Source organism: Phyllopteryx taeniolatus, chromosome 18 (assembly GCF_024500385.1).
Source record: "Phyllopteryx taeniolatus isolate TA_2022b chromosome 18, UOR_Ptae_1.2, whole genome shotgun sequence".
NCBI classification, from domain to species: Eukaryota; Metazoa; Chordata; class Actinopteri; order Syngnathiformes; family Syngnathidae; genus Phyllopteryx; species Phyllopteryx taeniolatus.
In genome coordinates, this window is record NC_084519.1 from 12,240,388 (window position 1) to 12,258,009 (window position 17,622).

General features: G+C 40.3%; 2 protein-coding genes and 1 non-coding gene across 3 annotated transcripts; 2 read left to right on the forward strand and 1 right to left on the reverse strand.

The window, feature by feature from the left end:
* The first annotated feature begins 1,057 nt into the window (after positions 1-1,057).
* Positions 1,058-1,131, forward strand: trnai-aau (transfer RNA isoleucine (anticodon AAU)). The gene has a single exon. It is a non-coding gene; the product is annotated as a tRNA-Ile (tRNA).
* Positions 1,132-1,844: 713 nt separating this feature from the next.
* On the forward strand, positions 1,845-11,445 carry tram2 (translocation associated membrane protein 2). Its single transcript, XM_061755032.1, has 11 exons — positions 1,845-2,047; positions 4,150-4,213; positions 4,401-4,510; positions 6,198-6,314; positions 6,404-6,462; positions 6,976-7,060; positions 7,593-7,663; positions 7,779-7,883; positions 7,984-8,127; positions 9,037-9,194; positions 9,486-11,445. The coding sequence occupies exons 1-11, from the start codon at positions 1,928-1,930 to the stop codon at positions 9,560-9,562; spliced, it is 1,110 nt and encodes a 369-aa protein (XP_061611016.1). The 5' UTR covers positions 1,845-1,927; the 3' UTR covers positions 9,563-11,445.
* Positions 11,446-11,464: 19 nt separating this feature from the next.
* efhc1 (EF-hand domain (C-terminal) containing 1) lies at positions 11,465-17,535 on the reverse strand. The gene is made up of 9 exons (XM_061755028.1): positions 16,163-17,535; positions 15,139-15,417; positions 14,575-14,862; positions 14,340-14,489; positions 13,627-13,819; positions 13,228-13,454; positions 12,312-12,687; positions 12,062-12,208; positions 11,465-11,991 (listed from the first exon to the last, which is right to left on the reverse strand). Exons 1-9 carry the CDS (start codon positions 16,226-16,228, stop codon positions 11,978-11,980), a joined length of 1,740 nt encoding a protein of 579 aa, XP_061611012.1. The 5' UTR covers positions 16,229-17,535; the 3' UTR covers positions 11,465-11,977.
* Between the last annotated feature and the right edge of the window lie 87 nt (positions 17,536-17,622).

The following is a 17,622-nucleotide window of genomic DNA, read 5'->3' on the forward strand; positions in this document are numbered from 1 at the left end:
GACATCACTTCAAAATTGATAAAAAGACGAGAAGAAAACTGGTCGGAAGACTGCCAACAGGCCGACAGCAACTTTAAAGGACCTGCAGGAATTTCTGGCGAGTACTGGCTGCTTAATACTTTCCAATAACAAGATTTAAAAAAAAAAAATGTACACTTGATGATAATTAAATTAGAAATTATAAATGTTAGTGTTTATATTATTCTCCAATTGTGGAATGACCCCAGTAGAAATTTTGCCTTTGCGTTGATAAAAAAATGTATAGAAGATTTTACATACAGTACCTGTATTTGATATGAAGATAACCACCTTGTTGAGAAAATACGTGTTTGGATAGATGCCGACTTGTCTATTTATTATTATTATTATTTTATCTTAAGGTTGTAGATGTCACCAAGGAGACTAAAGTTGTGTCTCAGTGACATGTTCGGTCTTTGTGTCAAAGAAAGAGCCTTTAAAATGTACATCAAACTGATGTAAGATCCTTTGCAATCATACTGATTAATTAAATGCGCTTTCAAAGCATACTCAATTTAAAAACAAGCAGAAAGCTCTGATTTTCAGCACTGTATGGTCTATCATCTGGTACGTAAACACAAAATATTACTTTTACAGATGAAAACAAAAAAAGATCATATGAAATTCAAAATTAAGAATCATTGAAATCGGTTGGGTTAATCGAGTTGATCAAATTTTGACTTGGAACATTTAAATGTCTAAAATGGAATCTTAAGTCATTGGAAAATGATTTAATGGAACATATTACAGTAAAGTTTTACACCCTTTACTTTTTATTAATATTGCTGGCCTACTTATATCTCATGGAATGCTATTTCATAATAGTGTGTTTGATATCGCATTTATTCTCATGACACTGTATTCTCTCCCAAAAAAAATTGCATTTTTTAATGTTCTGAATTCTGCTCTCCTTTTCGAGATCAGTTCAACAATTGTTAAGAACACACTGGAGGAAAGCCTTCAGATGCAACTGACGTCTTTGTCAGCGACAAGCCGACCGTGTACCTATATAAAGCAATTTACAAATTCCGTGTCCAATGGCCGGTTAGCTCAGTTGGTTAGAGCGTGGTGCTAATAACGCCAAGGTCGCGGGTTCGATCCCCGTACGGGCCACTCCTTTTCCATTTATTTTGAACAACTAAGAAAATCCGAGGAACCAACATTTAACGATTTGGAAAAAACAACAACGTGTTACAATTATTTTCTTTGTAGTTTGCTCAAGCAAAATCCTCGTGCTTACAGATGGCGTCAAAACACAAACAACCTCGTGCTTACAGATGCCTTCAAAACACAAACCAAAACCCCACTATCTGGTGACTTGACCAAAAGTAAGTCGCTGTTTCCCGAAATAGATAATAACGCTTAGTTCACATTGACTGATTGTGGTTCTACTTCAACGCATCCCGATTAGAAGTGTTTCACACTTTTGTTCGTTTCAGCATGGGTGAGCAAAGTACGGCCTGGGGTCGGCACATACGGCCAGCTCCGTTCTTTAATCCGGCCCGCTAAACAATTACATTATCAGGAGTCCTTAAATATATGTTGGCATAATTTCACCATTTTCCCCACTAAAATTGGTTAGTTTATATTTATTTGTATTCATTTATTTCAATTCTTAAATGAATGAAAGGCAAATCAATTTTATCGTTTTTTAAAAAATATTAAATTTCCACACTTTTTTTGGGTGACAAATGTGTGTGGTCGCGTTTCCCCCCCCTCCTTCTTCAGGCCTTTACATGAAAAATTTAACCTGGTGTAAATGTCCTCAAGTGAGGCATTTCTGTCACTCGCCCTTTATGAAGACGCGCATGCGCACTCCGCCGGGGAAAAAAAGTTCAACTGAACTTCGTAGTCAGAAAGGGGAGAAAGGTTTTGCGACAATTGCAAACTTAAGTAGCAGTGACTTGCCATGGCATTTCGGCGCAGAAACAAGAGTTACCCTTTCTTCAGCCAGGAGTTTCTCATCCAGAACCACGCCGACATCGTCTTCAGTTTGGTGATTTTGATTTTGATTGGATTGATGTTTGAGGTGAGATGGACTTAAGTCTCTTCCCCCCCACCCCCTCGTCTCACACTACATGTATTTTTCCTTGGGGGTGGATGGGGGGGGATTTACTTCTCACAGCGCACAGCAGGACTTGGACGACGACTTGTTGCAAGTTTTTTTTTTGTGACCTGTAGTTCTTTGCAGTCGGCGAAACAATAGCGGCTAAAATAGGAGAAAATTAACTGCTTCCGACTACCGTTATCGGCTCTTTTGACACAAGGTAGTGCAGCAAGTTTCCGCCTGAACAAGTAGAGTTGCACTCAAAGCTTCACGATTCTGCGTGTCTGCAACATTTTTTGATAACAAAAATCGCGTCACTTTAATAAAGAAAAAGGAAGCAAGTATATGAAGGAAACAAGGCAGCAGAAGCCTTCAAATTAATAGCGCAGCGCTGGCGTTTGCTTGGGAATCGCGCACAAGTCGCGAGGTGTGGCTTTTATTTTGGAAAGCGCTAGAAGACAAACGGAAGCGTTCTGTCGCTAGTGGCTTGACCATATTAGATGATCAGTGCCACGTCTCAACCCCCCCGCCGAGATCCAATACCACAGGAAAGGGGCTATATATAATTTTTTTAAACGTATAACGCGCCACAAAGTACATGTACTTTGAAAAGAATCTATGCACGAAAATTAAAGTGCTTAAAAAAAGAAGAGTTGACCTGTGGAGGGGATTTCCATTGTCGTAAAAGTTGACGTGTCACCTGAAAAGAAGACACTCAATGCTTGTTGGTGTCTTAACTATTAAAAATGTAAGTGTGTTCAGGGACCACAGTGGGCCAGTGTAGTATATTTTTGTACTAATAGGCTATGAATAACAATTCCAACTTTTTTTTTTTGGGTGCAAATTACCAGTACACTTGCAAAATATGAACATTTTTGATTACTGAGTTATCTTGTTTCAAATCATATACGCAATCTGAAAGTTCTGAACAAAAATGAGTGCATTTTTAACAATATTATGAATCAAATTCATTTACACGTGCAACTTATAGATCACAGTGGCTTTATATACTTAATGTACTTTTTTATAAAACAACTTAAGATCTACAAATCATTTTTCTATCTGGAAATCTTGATGTCCTTCACTGACTCGTCACTGCATAAAAACTAAAATGGGGACTTTTCAGAATTAGGGTGCACGTGTCTCCTGCCTTGTAAAAGTACCGTAATTACTGTACCGTGTATAAGGCGCACCCATGTATAATAAAGTTGACCTCAAAATTCTGGAAAACCTTTCAACCTATGTATAATGCATTTTTACAATGTATGTTTTGCTTTTACCCATATGATCAAAACATGAAGTATTATCTTTATTTTGTTAGTTTTTATAATATATTATAATTATTTATTTGAACACAATACTTTGTTTATTTACTTGCTCTTATTTTGAAATTCAAAGCCCTACTTTTATTTAGTAAATGAGAAAACACACAGTTGTGCTCATGTGTTTGATTACCCAGGCAGAATTTGTAAGATGGGTACAGTTCTTTAAAGAAAACATGACTTTTTAACTCCTGACATTTTTTTTAGGGAAAAGAAATGCACATTATACATGAGAAATTACGGTATACATGAAAAGAAACAAAAGGGTTCCACCAAACCAACCTCTTTTGAACTGAAGCTGTTGACCTATATTTTGCAATATTCAGCCCCTTACAATATTTCTACAGGAGGTAGTCATTTTCACAGTACTGAATTCTTCGAATGGCCAAGGTGGCACAGCATTTGAAATACGGCATCTTTTGGCTTTCACAAGTGCATCAATATCAGGCGTCCAAATCCTGAGTAACAGTCATTTTCTAAATGTCATTTAAGTGGTAAGTGGTTGTCTGTGCACCCTGCAGTGGACACAATTAGCAACAACAGTTACTTTTAGTTGGAAAAAGTGAACTTAATGTGTTCTATCCCCACGGGCCAGATTGGAAACCCTGACGAGTCGTAGGTTTGACACCTCTGCCTAAAGTGCCCCAATCAGATTTATTAAAATAAAATCGGTTGCGTTCCAACTTCCAAGCCTTTTCTTTCTAGTGTAGTGATGTGTCACAATTCTCCATTCATTAACGACCATTTTAATCTCCCTTTCAGGCAACAGCAAAGACGGCCATATGGTTTATCCAGCCCCAGTACAATGTCACCACACTGATACCAGGTACCGATCCTTGCATATACTGTAGTGCATGAAAGAACTGTGAAACACGGGACGTGATGTTAGAATGCCCTATGTCTGAGATTTTTCATATGTAAAATACATACCTTGACTCAATAAATGTGTTTTATACTGCTTTTTATAATATTAAACCCACCTGATATGCCGTGTGTACGTCCGTGTCCTTTAGAGGGAGAAGTGACATTGTATCATTATGGATGGAAGGACTGCGCCACCATCCTCTTCTACTTCTTTATCGCCATCATACTTCACGCGGTGGTGCAGGAGTATCTACTGGATGTAAGTAGTGCTGAAAGGTGTTGGTCTAAAAAAGTGAAGTATAGAAGAACGCCATGAAAAATGCAAACATATTCCAGAGAAACAAATCAACATCAACGGACGCTGAAATGCATTTGTACAAATGAACACCTTATCTGAATTTCCCCGGTCCTTTCTGCAGTTGAGTTAATAAATGCCACTATTGTATGAGTAAATATGCTCTTTCATTTCCTGGAAAGCCTTTGTGCCACTCCTTCATAGTAGTACCATGCTGTCTGTCATTATAATTACCCATTATCATACAATAATGTCTGTCTAGTCACCATTCATGGCCTTTGGTCTGTCATCAACATGCACCAATTTGACTACACTGGCCATCCTGCTATATTACAAATATCATTAGCTTTCTTGCTTGGAGATGGAACAGTAATAGTTCTATGTAGATTGGTTCAAAATGACAATTGAAGCACTGAAGAGGAATTATTATTTTTTTTTTTTTGTGGCTGAAATTTCTTAATTTGTAAATGTGGCCTGTTTATAGTGCACATTTAATTAGTCTTTAAAGACAACTATTTTGGATAAAGCTAAAGAATAGCCGGCTGACAGCACATTATTCCTTCTTGTGCATCTGTTTTGAAAGGAGGCCAATGATGGTGTACAATTCCAATGAAGTTGGGACATTGTGTTAAACATAAATAAAAACTGAATACAATGATTTGAAAATCATTTTCGACCTATATTTAATTGAATACACTACTGAGACAAGATATTGAATCTTCAAACTGATAAACTTGATGGTTTTTAGCAAATAATCATGAACGTAGAATTTTATGGCTGCAACAGGTTCCAAAAAAGCTGGGACAGGGTCATGTTTACCACTGTGTTACATCACCTTTTCTTTTAACAACATTCAATAAACGTTTGGGAACTGAGGACACTAATTGTTGAAGCTTTGTAGGTGGAATTCTTGCTTGATGTACAGCTTCAGCTGTTCAACAGTCCGGGGTCTCCGTTGTCGTATTTCACGCTTCATAATGCGCCGCACATTTTCAATGGCAGACAGGTAGGCCAGTCTAGTAGCCGCACTCTTTTACTACAAAGCCACGATGTTGTAACACGTGCAGAATGTGCTTTGGCATTGTCTTGCTGAAATAAGCTTTGGTGTCCGTGAAAAAGACGTTGCTTGGATGCCAGCATATGTTTCTCCAAAACCTTTATGCACCTTTCAGCATGAATGGTGCCTTCACAGATGTGTAAGTTACCCATGCCATTGGCACTAACACAGCCCCATACCATCACAGATGCTGGCTTTGAACTGTCTTTTGCCACCTGTCCCAGCTTTTTTTGGAACATGTTGCAGCCATAAAATTAATGATTATTTGCTAAAAACGATAGTTTATCAGTTTGAACATTAAATATATTGTATTTGTAGTGTATTCAATTAAATATAGGTTGAACATGATTTGCAAAACAATTGTATTGTTTTTATTTATGTTTAACACAACGTCCCAACTTCATTGGAATTGGGGTTGTAATTTAAGTGCCGTGACCACAATCCAGAGCATTTCTAAACTGCTACTTCTTGTTCTGCAACTGCTTCAAATAGCGCAGACTTGTCTGTTTCCCTGTCCCGGTTATTTTTATGACACAGCTGTATACTTTGTCAAGTCGGCGTTTATAACCCGCCGCGTGTCATTCTCGCTCGCAGAAAATCAACAGGCGACTCCATCTGTCCAAGAGCAAGAACACCAAGTTCAACGAGTCGGGTCAACTTTGTGTGTTTCATTTGGTGTCCAGTGTGTGGAGTTTCTACATCCTCGTAACTGTAAGTGGCGTACACTCTTCGTGTGTATACTTGTCTATTTTCTTTGGAAGGAATTTTAAGGGTCTTGTCTGTCTTGTCTTTTGCCACAGGAAGGTTATCTTCTGCATCCCAGCAGACTTTGGGAAAACTATCCACATGCGCACCTAAGGTATGATGGATGTATGTCTCCCACAACTGTATGTTTAAAAAAAATAAAAAAAAGTGATGACGTAATTCGACAGGGCTGTACCATTTTATTTTATTTTATTTTTTTTAAACTCTGGGAGGAGGAAAGGGGCACTGTGACTCAAATGGAAAAAGTGAAAAAATTATACAAAGGGACCAAACCATTAATTCTGAGGCAAATTGTGACTCAATGGGGAACAATTTATTTTAACAGAAGGGGAAAAAATGGTGACTCTGTGGTCAAAAAGATAAAATACATTTTTATGGAAAAAAAAACCATGAAAAACACACATTAGTTATTAAGTAAGCCACTTTCTACTTTGAGGGATCATGACATAATATGAACAGACTATACCATTTAGATTGTGGGGGACTTCTGTAAAAGTGAAAAATCCTGAAGTGCAGCTTTGTCTGAACACATTTGTTTGTTAGTTAGCGTATACGCTATGCAATTTGCCGTGCTATCGCCAATTCTTATTATCTGTATGTGATTCAGGTTCCAGGTGAAGTTTTTCTACCTCACTCAGCTGGCCTACTGGCTCCATGCTTTTCCTGAACTCTACTTCCAGAAAGTGCGCAAGGTCAGTAAGGAGGAAATGGGTTTGTGTGTGTGTGTGAGATCCATCTAGCCTAGCAAAATTCCAGTCATTTTCAAAGTTGGAACCTTTCCATTGGAAGAGAAATGCATGGGATTTAATGGGAATAAACCAGGAATTTTCGACATTGAAGGTTGGCTCTTTGTAGAGAACTTAAATATGAATTAACATTTAAATTTAGCCTAATCTTGGGCAAGGAGAGCGGTCTGTTTTGCATTGATGTCTGATTACAACAAAATGTTTATACTTATGTTTGAATATAATACCTTTCCATTAAATGACCATCAAATCCCAGTTTCCAATTTTGAATATTTCCACAATTCACCATTTTAAATTCCCATGGATATTTGACAGAAACTTTCTGGAAATGTAGTACCGCTTTTAAACACTAGATACATCTGGACTGTTTCTAGATAACTAAGCATCCTTGTGTGTGTATGTGTGGTCTTGTGTATGCACTGCACGCTTTTGCATTGATGTGAGTTGACGGTGCAAGTGTGTGTTGGTCATTTACCAGGAGGAGATCCCACGACAGTTGCAGTACATCGGCTTGTATCTGCTGCACATCTTGGCGGCGTATGTGCTAAAGTAAGCGGCCTGTTGACCTGGAAATTCAATGTGTTCACATGCCCCCCAAAAATAAGCAACTTAGAGAAAACAACTAAAATGTTTATTATTATTTTTTTTTATTGGACGTGTATAGTTTGAACCGTGTGGGTTTGGTGCTGCTCTTCCTCCAGTATGTGTCTGAGCTGGGCTTCCACATCGCCAGACTCTTCTACTTCACTGACGAGAACCACCAGAAAATGCAAGTTCACACGATTTTAAAGCTTTTGTTCAAACCGGCGCGCAACACTGAAATGGCCGCATACGGTATGTGTATATTGTGTTGTGTCTTCTTACTTTAGGTTTGACGTGTGGGCGGCCAGCTTCGTGATTACTCGCATGTCGACGCTCACGCTCATGTTTCTCGCCGTCGGGTTCGGTTTGGCCCGCTGTGACAATCAGGCGCTGGACTGGGAGAGCGGCAACTTTAACACGGTGCTCATACGGTGAGAAATTCTGTCAAATAATGCATTGGCTTACTGAAAACTGTATTGTCCTGTTAGTAACTCGCTCACTGCCGTGCACGTTTAGGTTCATCAACTGGAATCCAACCGTTTACTGCCACAATCAAATACATTTGTCAACTATAGGTGTGGAAGAGCGTCTCGCCAAGCTAGTCTCAAAAATGTAAGCTTCTACATAACTGTAATGACAAATCGACGCATGTAGATGGCAGTGTTGCTTTGCTTTGGATTTGAGATCATCGGCAGAGCTTTTGAGTTGAAGATAATGATTTAGAACAACTCCGCTGTCCAAAATGCACCGAAACAGAACAGTTGGACTTGTGCTTTCAAGAGTTTAAAGATCAAATTGGTTATACAAGGTACATTTTAGGTTTATCCTTAAATTCCTCCAAAAACTGGTTTTAAGTCGTGTATTTTATAATATTAACCAATGTGATTATAAATAAAGTTTTATTGTGTCAGAACTGGAATTTAATGAGGCTGGTTGGCAAGTCAAAATTTGTAGATAAAACGAAGAGGAAACTCATACATTTTGAATGTTGTCTGCAAAAATGATGAATACAATGAATGTAAATCCTGTCTCAATATATTCAGTTAAACCTTCAGATTGCTGTGTTGTAAAGCAAGAACAGTAATGATTTAGCTTTTTAACACAAGAATAAAAATACATTTTACATCAAGGCCTCCCTAGATGAAAGGCCGATACGCTCTGCAGTTAAGTAAATGGACAATTTCAAACTAGTCATTGAACGTGACATTTGTTTCATTATCTAAATGGTGAACACCGAAGGCAATCGTTTACAAAGTGCTGGGAAAATGTTCGCAAATGACCCCAACTATGGTTTGTTTTCCAAGAGAGCCACTAATCCTCTTGTTTTTGGGGCCTTTCAGGGTGACTGTTCTTCTGCTGGTCTGTCTGACACAATCTTGGCTCCTCTGGAAGTTTATCCGCTTCCAGCTGAGACGCTGGAGGGAATTCAGACATGAGCAGGCCCTCCGCAAGAAGGCCGCCACCAAACAATCCCTTCGGCCGATGAAGCGAGACTCTCGTGAGTACCCAAGAGAAAGACTGAGACTGGGTTCAGAATCATTTACTCATCCCTAATCACTAGATTTTTAGATCGTGGACTATATAGCTGACGCATCAGTTATATGATTTTTGTTTTTCTTTTTCATAATTTGACCATTACTACTTTGCATCTTATACTAAGTAAACACCAAAACGTGAACCCACCATATAGTGGCACTATATAGTGGATAGGTATTGATTCCAAACAGTTTACTAACTAGCTTTTCATCCCCCCCCCCAACTTCCCATTGTCATGCTATTCTCCATTTAGTTGGGCATTATGAAAACGGAGTCCTAAAAGCCGAGAACGGGACCTCTCCTCGGATCAAGAAACTCAAGTCCCCCTAAGGAAACAATCTGACTGAGTTGAGCGGTGGGTCCCGGTCCAAGCTGACATCCGTGAATACAACAGGGGGAGCTGGTGTATCCTGGTCCAGTTCTATCCCAACACGCTCCGGAGACTCTTGTGATTACAGACTTAAGCTTGAATGCTGGAAAATCAAATGCAAGGAAATTCCTTGAGCCCAACAGATATTTACTCTCGTGTTTTTATTTTTATTTTTTTTCCCCCCCATACATCCGATGACCTGCTTTCACACATTAAGGTGCGCCATCAAGTGCAAAATGCCAGAAGTGTGCAAACACAGTATGTAGCACGTTACTGTGTAGCAACTTTTCAATGTGTTCATGTAATCCTCATTACCAAGTACTGTATTGCTCGTCCGATTGCCGTTGAGCCAGCTTTCCTTCTTTTCCAGTCTGAGCTGTTGGAAGTAGCAAAAACGTTACTGACAAGAACATGATACAAGCTTACTGTAAGCCAGCATTAATGTTAGCACACAGACCCTTTCTGAAGTTTATTTCCATAATTCCATTCAAAAAGTTAAACTTTCAGAAATTTAAGATTCAGGGCCCACAATTTCAACAATTTCAAGCATTTATTTATTTACTTTTTACATAATTTTGGCTTCAAGCTCATAAAACCCACAAAATCAGGAATTCCAAAAATTCGAATACTGTGAAGAAATCATTTACTTAGGAAATTAGGGTCACATTAAATCAATCCAAATATGGTACTTTCAAAACAATGTTGATACTTGTTTGGGAATCCTTCTGCTTTACTTCACTGCCTCAACACGCCGTGGCATTGCCTGGGAGTTATGGAAGCCTGTATTTCTTCTTTGTTTTTGGGTCTGCTGCCCCTCATTTTCCTCTTGATATAATACCCCCTTAGATTCTCAATGGGGTTTAGAGCCGGCGAGTTGGCTGGCCAGTCAAGCACTGTGATGGCATGGGCATCAAAACAGGTTTTGGTGCTTCTGGTGGTATGGCTGGGGCCAGCTCCTGCTGGAAGATGAAATATGCATCTCCATACAGATGCTCAGCAGAGGGAATCATGAAGTCCTAGAAAACATTCTGGTAGACTTCTGTGGATATTTCACACTGGCCCTCAAGCAGCTTGGGTTGTTCTTCAACAGTCTCGGACCTTGATTCCCGAATGAAAGGCACACTTTACTTTCATCACAGAAGAGGACCACTGGCCAACAGTCCAATCCTCCTCCTCCTTGGCCCAGCTGAGACACTTCCTACGTTGGCTCAGAAGTGGCTTGACCAGAGGAACTCGACAGTTGTAGCCCATCTCTCGGATGCGTCTGAATGTGGTTTTTGAAGCTGTGACTCCCGCCTCATTTCACTCTTTCTGGAGCATGACACCTGGGGCAACCTGTGCGGGTGCTTTGAGTTTAGTAGTTTGTGACACTCCGTTTAAAACATTAATGGGCAGATTTCATCACAGTATTAAATTTTTTTGAATTCCTGATCTCATGGGTTTTATGAGCTGGAAGACCAAATTATGTAAAAATAAACAAACACTTAAATTGTTTAAATTGAATCTATAATCTATGAAAGTTCAACTTTTTGAATGGAATTATGGAAATATTGTTTTCCATGATATTCTAGTTTTTTGGAAAGGGTCTGTACCTGTGTAAGGTAATTTAAGGGCAGGGGGAGGGACTTTGGCTAACGAGTAAAAAAGTCACCAGATTTCCTCCCAAGTACATCATGTCTCACATTTGTCACTTCCAAGTTAAGCATCATGTTCTTCACCGCATGTAATTCCACAAATTGTTCTTGTGTTCAATGATGAATAATGTAATTTTCATAAAAAAATGGTACTCATCTTTTTCTGTCACACAAAAAAGTGCCCATAAATGTTGTTTTATGCCTGGCAATCACAGCAGACCACAAAGCCATTTTCTATATTTTTCTTTTATATGCCCTATAATAGCTATACTCTATATACAGTTTGTGTACAACACTTGCAACAATTAATCTGTGGCAACATTGTGAAATTATTTTGTTGGCCATGCTTTTGTTAGCCCTTTACCAAACTGTCAATAGTGTGGGAAGAATGGTCTGGAATTGTAACCTTAAAACTTAAGGCAGTAAGTGAACTTTACATACAAGTGCCTCTTCCAGACCACTTTAACTTGGACTGCTACTAGTGGCAGTGCATGTCATGATGAATGCTACAAAGGAAATTCAGAAAAAAGTCGTCCTGGTCTGAGAATAATGAGGTAATTTAACAATATCCTCTTCAATCTGCATCTTCTGCTTCATTTTGAACAATAACTACTTTAGTCTTTAGTTCTCAGTGTGGCCCTGATACTCCTTCCAAAAATACTTCCCCAAAAATTCAGAAGCATTCCTCAGGTTCTTGAGTGCTGGTCCAAAGCACGACGATGTGACGCGGTGGACTTGACATCACGAGGGTGGCTCTGCAATGCAAACAAAATAGTTAGACTTGATGTGAAATTTTCTGTGGATTTTGATTTTACTGAAATTTACCATTTTGGTTGGCTGGCTGGCTGGTTTCAGACCCCAGCTTCTGGCGTATAGTTTCAAGTGTCTCCAAGGGAATCTGGCCAGGATTGTTCTCCATGTATTTTAGCACGTAAAGGTCGGCGTCTGTCAGGATGAAGCGGTGGCCAAAAACTACAAGGAAAACAAAGAAATGCATTATTTGGTTAATTGGTGGTGCATCCCCCAGTAGAAGTTCTTTGGGTTGACTTAAATAGTAAACAAAACAAAGGCTCACTATCCAGAATCGATCCAATTGAGAAATCTGACGGTGAGTAGAAGTCGGGATTGTCAACAGAAGTATCCGGTTTGGGGACACGTGTCCTTTTCAGGAACACTCCGCCCCTGAAACCGGAGTTGTGTTTGGGATTCTCGTAAATACTGATGGTGTCATTTGACAGGTAATAGGACATAATGAAAACTCGATCTGCATCTTTGCGTCTCTGGGACTCTGATGCATCCTTGGGTGTCACCAGTCGGGCACTGTAACGCAGCACTTTGTGTTCGTTCTCCAGCATCTTTAACACATTCTTTCTGGGAGGTGCGGGGATTAGAGAGAGACAACTCTGCAGAGAATCTTCGAGCGATCCAAAGCCATTATAGGGAGGAATCTCCTGGGGGGGGAAAAAGCATGGATCAGGAGAAATGCTTATGAACAGCACTGAGCGACAAAGCCAAGGAAATACAATAATCCCTGCTTATTGCAATTTGCAAATTCTCCTTTTTCAACCTGTCCTACATTCAATGAAAAAGAAGAGTCTGAGGTTTTGAGCTCTTTTTATAACACTATAAGATGGCACCATATCCTTTCTAAACAGAAATTGGTCTCAAGAAAGTATGTAGACGTGATAGATCTGGATTGAGAGACAAGCTCGGGGAGGAGTTAAATTTAGCCTGGGTTGTTGGTGGAAGTTACGGGAGTTCGCCACATGTAACTGGCGCATTTTTTCCCAAATGCAAAGAATGGAAGACATTCATTTTTTAGGGTACTATTGTGATTTTGAAATGATAACTCTTTTGGGATGTTTGTGGTATGTTCACAAATTAAACATTTCAAGGGCGGGAGGTGTCAATTTTTTGCAGTTTGTCTATACTCATGCTAGGGCTGCGTGCCTGTGCCCTTACAAATAGTGCAGGATTACTGTAAACCTCACCTTTTTCATGCCTTCAAACTTGCCCATCTGCCTGGGTACTTCTATGCTTTTGATGTTGATCTCGGGGTGGTTTTCGTGGTAGTAGACTTTAGTGAACTCATCGCAGTCGTACAGTAGGAAACGGCGTCCCATTATTATCACCATTTCGCCAACTTGGAAGTCTTTCGGGGAGAAGTACTCTTCAACTTCCTCGTTCGAATCCTCCATAACACAGCTCGGGAACTGATCTGGAAAAACAAAAGCTAAGATGAGGCTATCGCACAATCATTACTTCAGTCTGATAATGCATTTTAACCCACTGTTCAGTACTCCTTCGTTAGGGTATCGCTCTCAGTGGCGCGATAAACTGAACTCCACCGTGTTCAGTGGACACATGAATTTCGCTTTTCTGTCTCTTACCGTGGCTCGGCTTCATTTTCTTCGGTATCCTCAGCCGCTGCATGAGCACCGGGAAAAGAAAGCGGCCACTGTTGGGTTTGTGGTCCTCTCTGATCTCCACCGTGTCGTTCACCAGGAAGTAATGAATCGTAACGGGCAAAGTCTCGCCGAGCTCAGACTCCGTATCGTCCCATAGGGCAAAGAAACGCAGCACCTGACCAGGAAAATGGTGACATGCGGTTGAGTGAATTCCCCGTTTATGGCGGGGAATACGTACCAGACCCACGTGCAATAGTTAAAAACCTGCAATATAGAGACCATATGAAAACATTTGAAGATAGTTTTACACAAACGGTGGATCTCCTTATAGTATAAAGGCAAGTCTGCCTTTAGTACCACCTTGCAGACATTTTATAAATTATTTGGTTTGTTTGATCATTTTTATGTTTGAATATATTGTTTAATTCTGTTTTGTTTTATGTGTCAGTTTTACAGTGAACTTTTATACTGGAAGTGACAAACAGCTCAAAGCAAGCATGTTTTGCCTCTTATTTGGGGAACTGTGCAAGCAACAGTGGCTAAGGAATATTAACTTTAATAAGTAAAAGTGTGTTTTTATACATTTAAATCTGTTTAAAGCATGTGGGAGGGTTTACTGTAGCAATAATTGCTATGTACGGACAAGTTACGGTATTCTTTCGATGGTGCATACTCCTGGCTCTGAGAAACTTTACCTTGCGATCCATGTGGAGAAACTGGTACCTGCTGTCAAATTCTGAGTGTGTCGTGGAGGTCGGCGGAGGTTTTTGCCGCCGCACGAGGTAAGTATCCACTGGCATTTCCTCAGGCAGATTGAGAATAATGCCCTGACGCTGCATAAAGTCCTACAGATTGAGTAGACGGGAGGTCACACTTATATAGCGATACATGTCAGACAATAACAGAGATACAGATACCGCTGTGTCGTACCTTGGTAAATGCATCACACTGCGCAATGTGGTAAGTCACACCGTACACTTCCAGGTCGATTCCGAGGTTGAGGTCTTTCCAGTTGTAAAACTTCCCGGGTTCCTTCTTGGGCAGACATTGGCGTTTAATCCGCTGTCCCTGAAGTATCCCAGAATTGGGCACCCAGGGCTCGGAGATGCTCATACTGTCATCCTCGAGGTAGTAGTAAATGACCACGTGGCGGACGCAGCTCTTCTCATCGCGACTGTTGATTATTTCCTCCTTGAAGTACGCTTTGAAGCAAAGCACCTGTAAGTAAAGACGGGTGAGGAAAGTGGACACAGCGCACAACAGCAACTATGTAAAACCGTAAAAACGTCTAGGGCACACTACTAATAACATTTTTGCCAGTGGGAAAAACATTACTAGTAAAAGGACATTCTACTAGTGCGCCCTAGTCCTTCTTCTAATGCACTGAATTGTCTTACTAGTGAAGACTAAGACCATACTAGTACTGGATACCAAGGATATCGAATACATGCTCAAGCGGCTCGTCATACGCAGCAGAAATCCTATTGACCGTACCTTCTTGTCAAGCGTGACGTAAGCTGGGATGAAGGGTGGAGGATCTGGGTGGGCGGGTGCAGGAGCTGAGTGGTAGGACAAATTAACCAAGTCTTTGATGTACTTGGTGTCGAAGGAGCCGTAAGTTAAGTCCGGCATGTCACCAGCCATGCCGGTGAGCTCCTCATGCATCATCTGCTCCGTTAATAGTGGCTCCAGGCCGATGCCCAACCTGGGCGGACGGGCCACCGCCAGGCCCTTGGAATAGGACAACGTCTGAGGGCGATGAAAGGCTGTTTTCTGGGCAAGGTAAAAAGAAAACATCCATGAGACGTGTTAAGTATCACAAAAGTGCAGCTTTAGTGTGAAGTCTGTCCCTCCGTTTTCTGTACCGCTTAACTTGTCAAGGGTCAGGGCAGGTACTGCAGTCAATCCCAGCTGATTTAGAGTGAAAGAGGATGAAAGTCAGCTATGTGAACCATTAAACTACCATGGCCCAAGTGCCTATCCAGACTGACTTTGACCAGAGGTTTACTTCTTCCTGGACCGGTAGTCGAGGAATATTTGTGAATGGGGCACTGGCCAGGGAATCAAGCTCACGCCAAAGTAAACTGAACTACAATACAAATTTGGCATAAATCCTCTGCAGGAATGGACACTATTCTCAATGTGAACCACTACACTACGGATGCCCTCAGAAGAAGGAAAAAAAAGTGAATTGATGATGGGGTAGATCAGCTGATTGCACATGCATTCATTTTCAAAAGCATACTGTGACCCCTTTACATTTGGAGTGCATGCATATTTTATTATTAAACAGCGTGTATTTATAGTGGGGAAAGTACCATGCAACTACAATATTCTGTAGTACACGTGGATAGATTGTTTCAAAACCAAAGACAATGCAATTGAGTAATCGGTATTTAAAATTCAGTTAACAATCTTGGAAAGGCTGGCATGCCGTTGGACAGGAACGTCTGAAAAACCATGTTTGAAATGTTACACAAAGCAGTTGCTAGAAAGTTCGCTGCTTCAACTCGCTTACCGTAACATCCTGGAAAGAGAACCCTGGCAGGAACGGCAAGCCGTTGTTGTCCATTTTGCGTGACATTGTTGCTTCGAGTGGGCGAGCAATATAGTAGCCGGGTTTACATTTAATAACCCAATTTTGTTATTTTTGTGCAGTTTGTCGAAACGATAACGACATTAAAAACGGCGTGACGTCGCTTTTATTTTGTTCGTTTCCGGAATGTGAATTCTGCGAATATTCGAAAGGCGTTTTTGTCGGCACAGATTATTCCAATGTATAATTTTCAATCCATCCCATCTGTGTGTCAAAAACAAATATGATGTCAATGTCCGAGCGGGAAGAGAAACTTGGCTTCGGGTGACGCTTTAGACGTTTTAAGACGTTTATTTCAAACATGCTAATGCTACTACAAAAAGTTGACGTTAGCCACGCAGGCAAGCTAACACTCACGGCTTGCGTGACGTCACGGAACAAGGAGTCACTAGCGAAATTGACGATATGTTAATATTAATACGAATGAGAAAAAGTTTATTACACTATGTTATGTTAAGTAACTATTTTCTAATTCCATTTCATTGTCTTTAAAGCTATGCTCGGTGCTGCTGAAGTTTGCGGTATCCATGGAAACGGCAACAACAAACAAAAAAAATCGGAACTGTATATACAGTACATAGTTGAATACAATATTAATAAAACCACAGTGGCAGCTGAATTCAAGTAAGTGCTTTTATTTGAAGGAGTTTGTGTTATCTTTTGCAGAGTGTGGGGGCCATGTTTGACCACCAAGGGGCGAGCAAAGCTAAGAAAGACGGCTGGTTCGACAGTATTGCTTTGCAGGAGTCTAACATGAATAATAAAGTGAGTTCTATTTCTGGGTGTGCGTCCTTGAATTGCTCAACACCATTTTCAGGGAGGGTCAAAAGTAGGTACACTTAAAAAAATAATAAAATGGCATTTTTCCCTTCCTGACCTTCCTTTGAACCTGAGCTCCTTCCTTCCTTCAGAATAGTTTTTTTATGCATCCTTACATGAATCTTTCCCTCGCGGAAACCTACTTTTCGGCCTTCTTTCCCAGACTTGCTTTTTTTCCTGGCATCTTTTCCTTCTTTTCTTCCCTCCTTCCATCAGATTTTTATTCATGCATCCTTACATCATTCCTTGCTTCTTTTTCTCCCTCCTTCCTTTTTTCACTCACTTTTTAAACATGCACCCTTACATCCTTCTGTCGCTTAGATTTCCTTTTCTCTTCCCTTACCTCAGACCCACTTTTTCCTTTTTTACTTACTGCCTCATTCCTTCTTCCTACCTACATTCCTTCCCTTAGACTTAGATTTTGCATCCTTCGTCCCATCTCCCTCCTGTTACTGTTGTAGAGTAAACTTAGTTTGTTTTTGACTCAAATTATTTCCCATTATTCACAGTACCTGTAAAGAAATACAATTTAAAAAGCGTATACGTACGTTTGGCCCACCCTG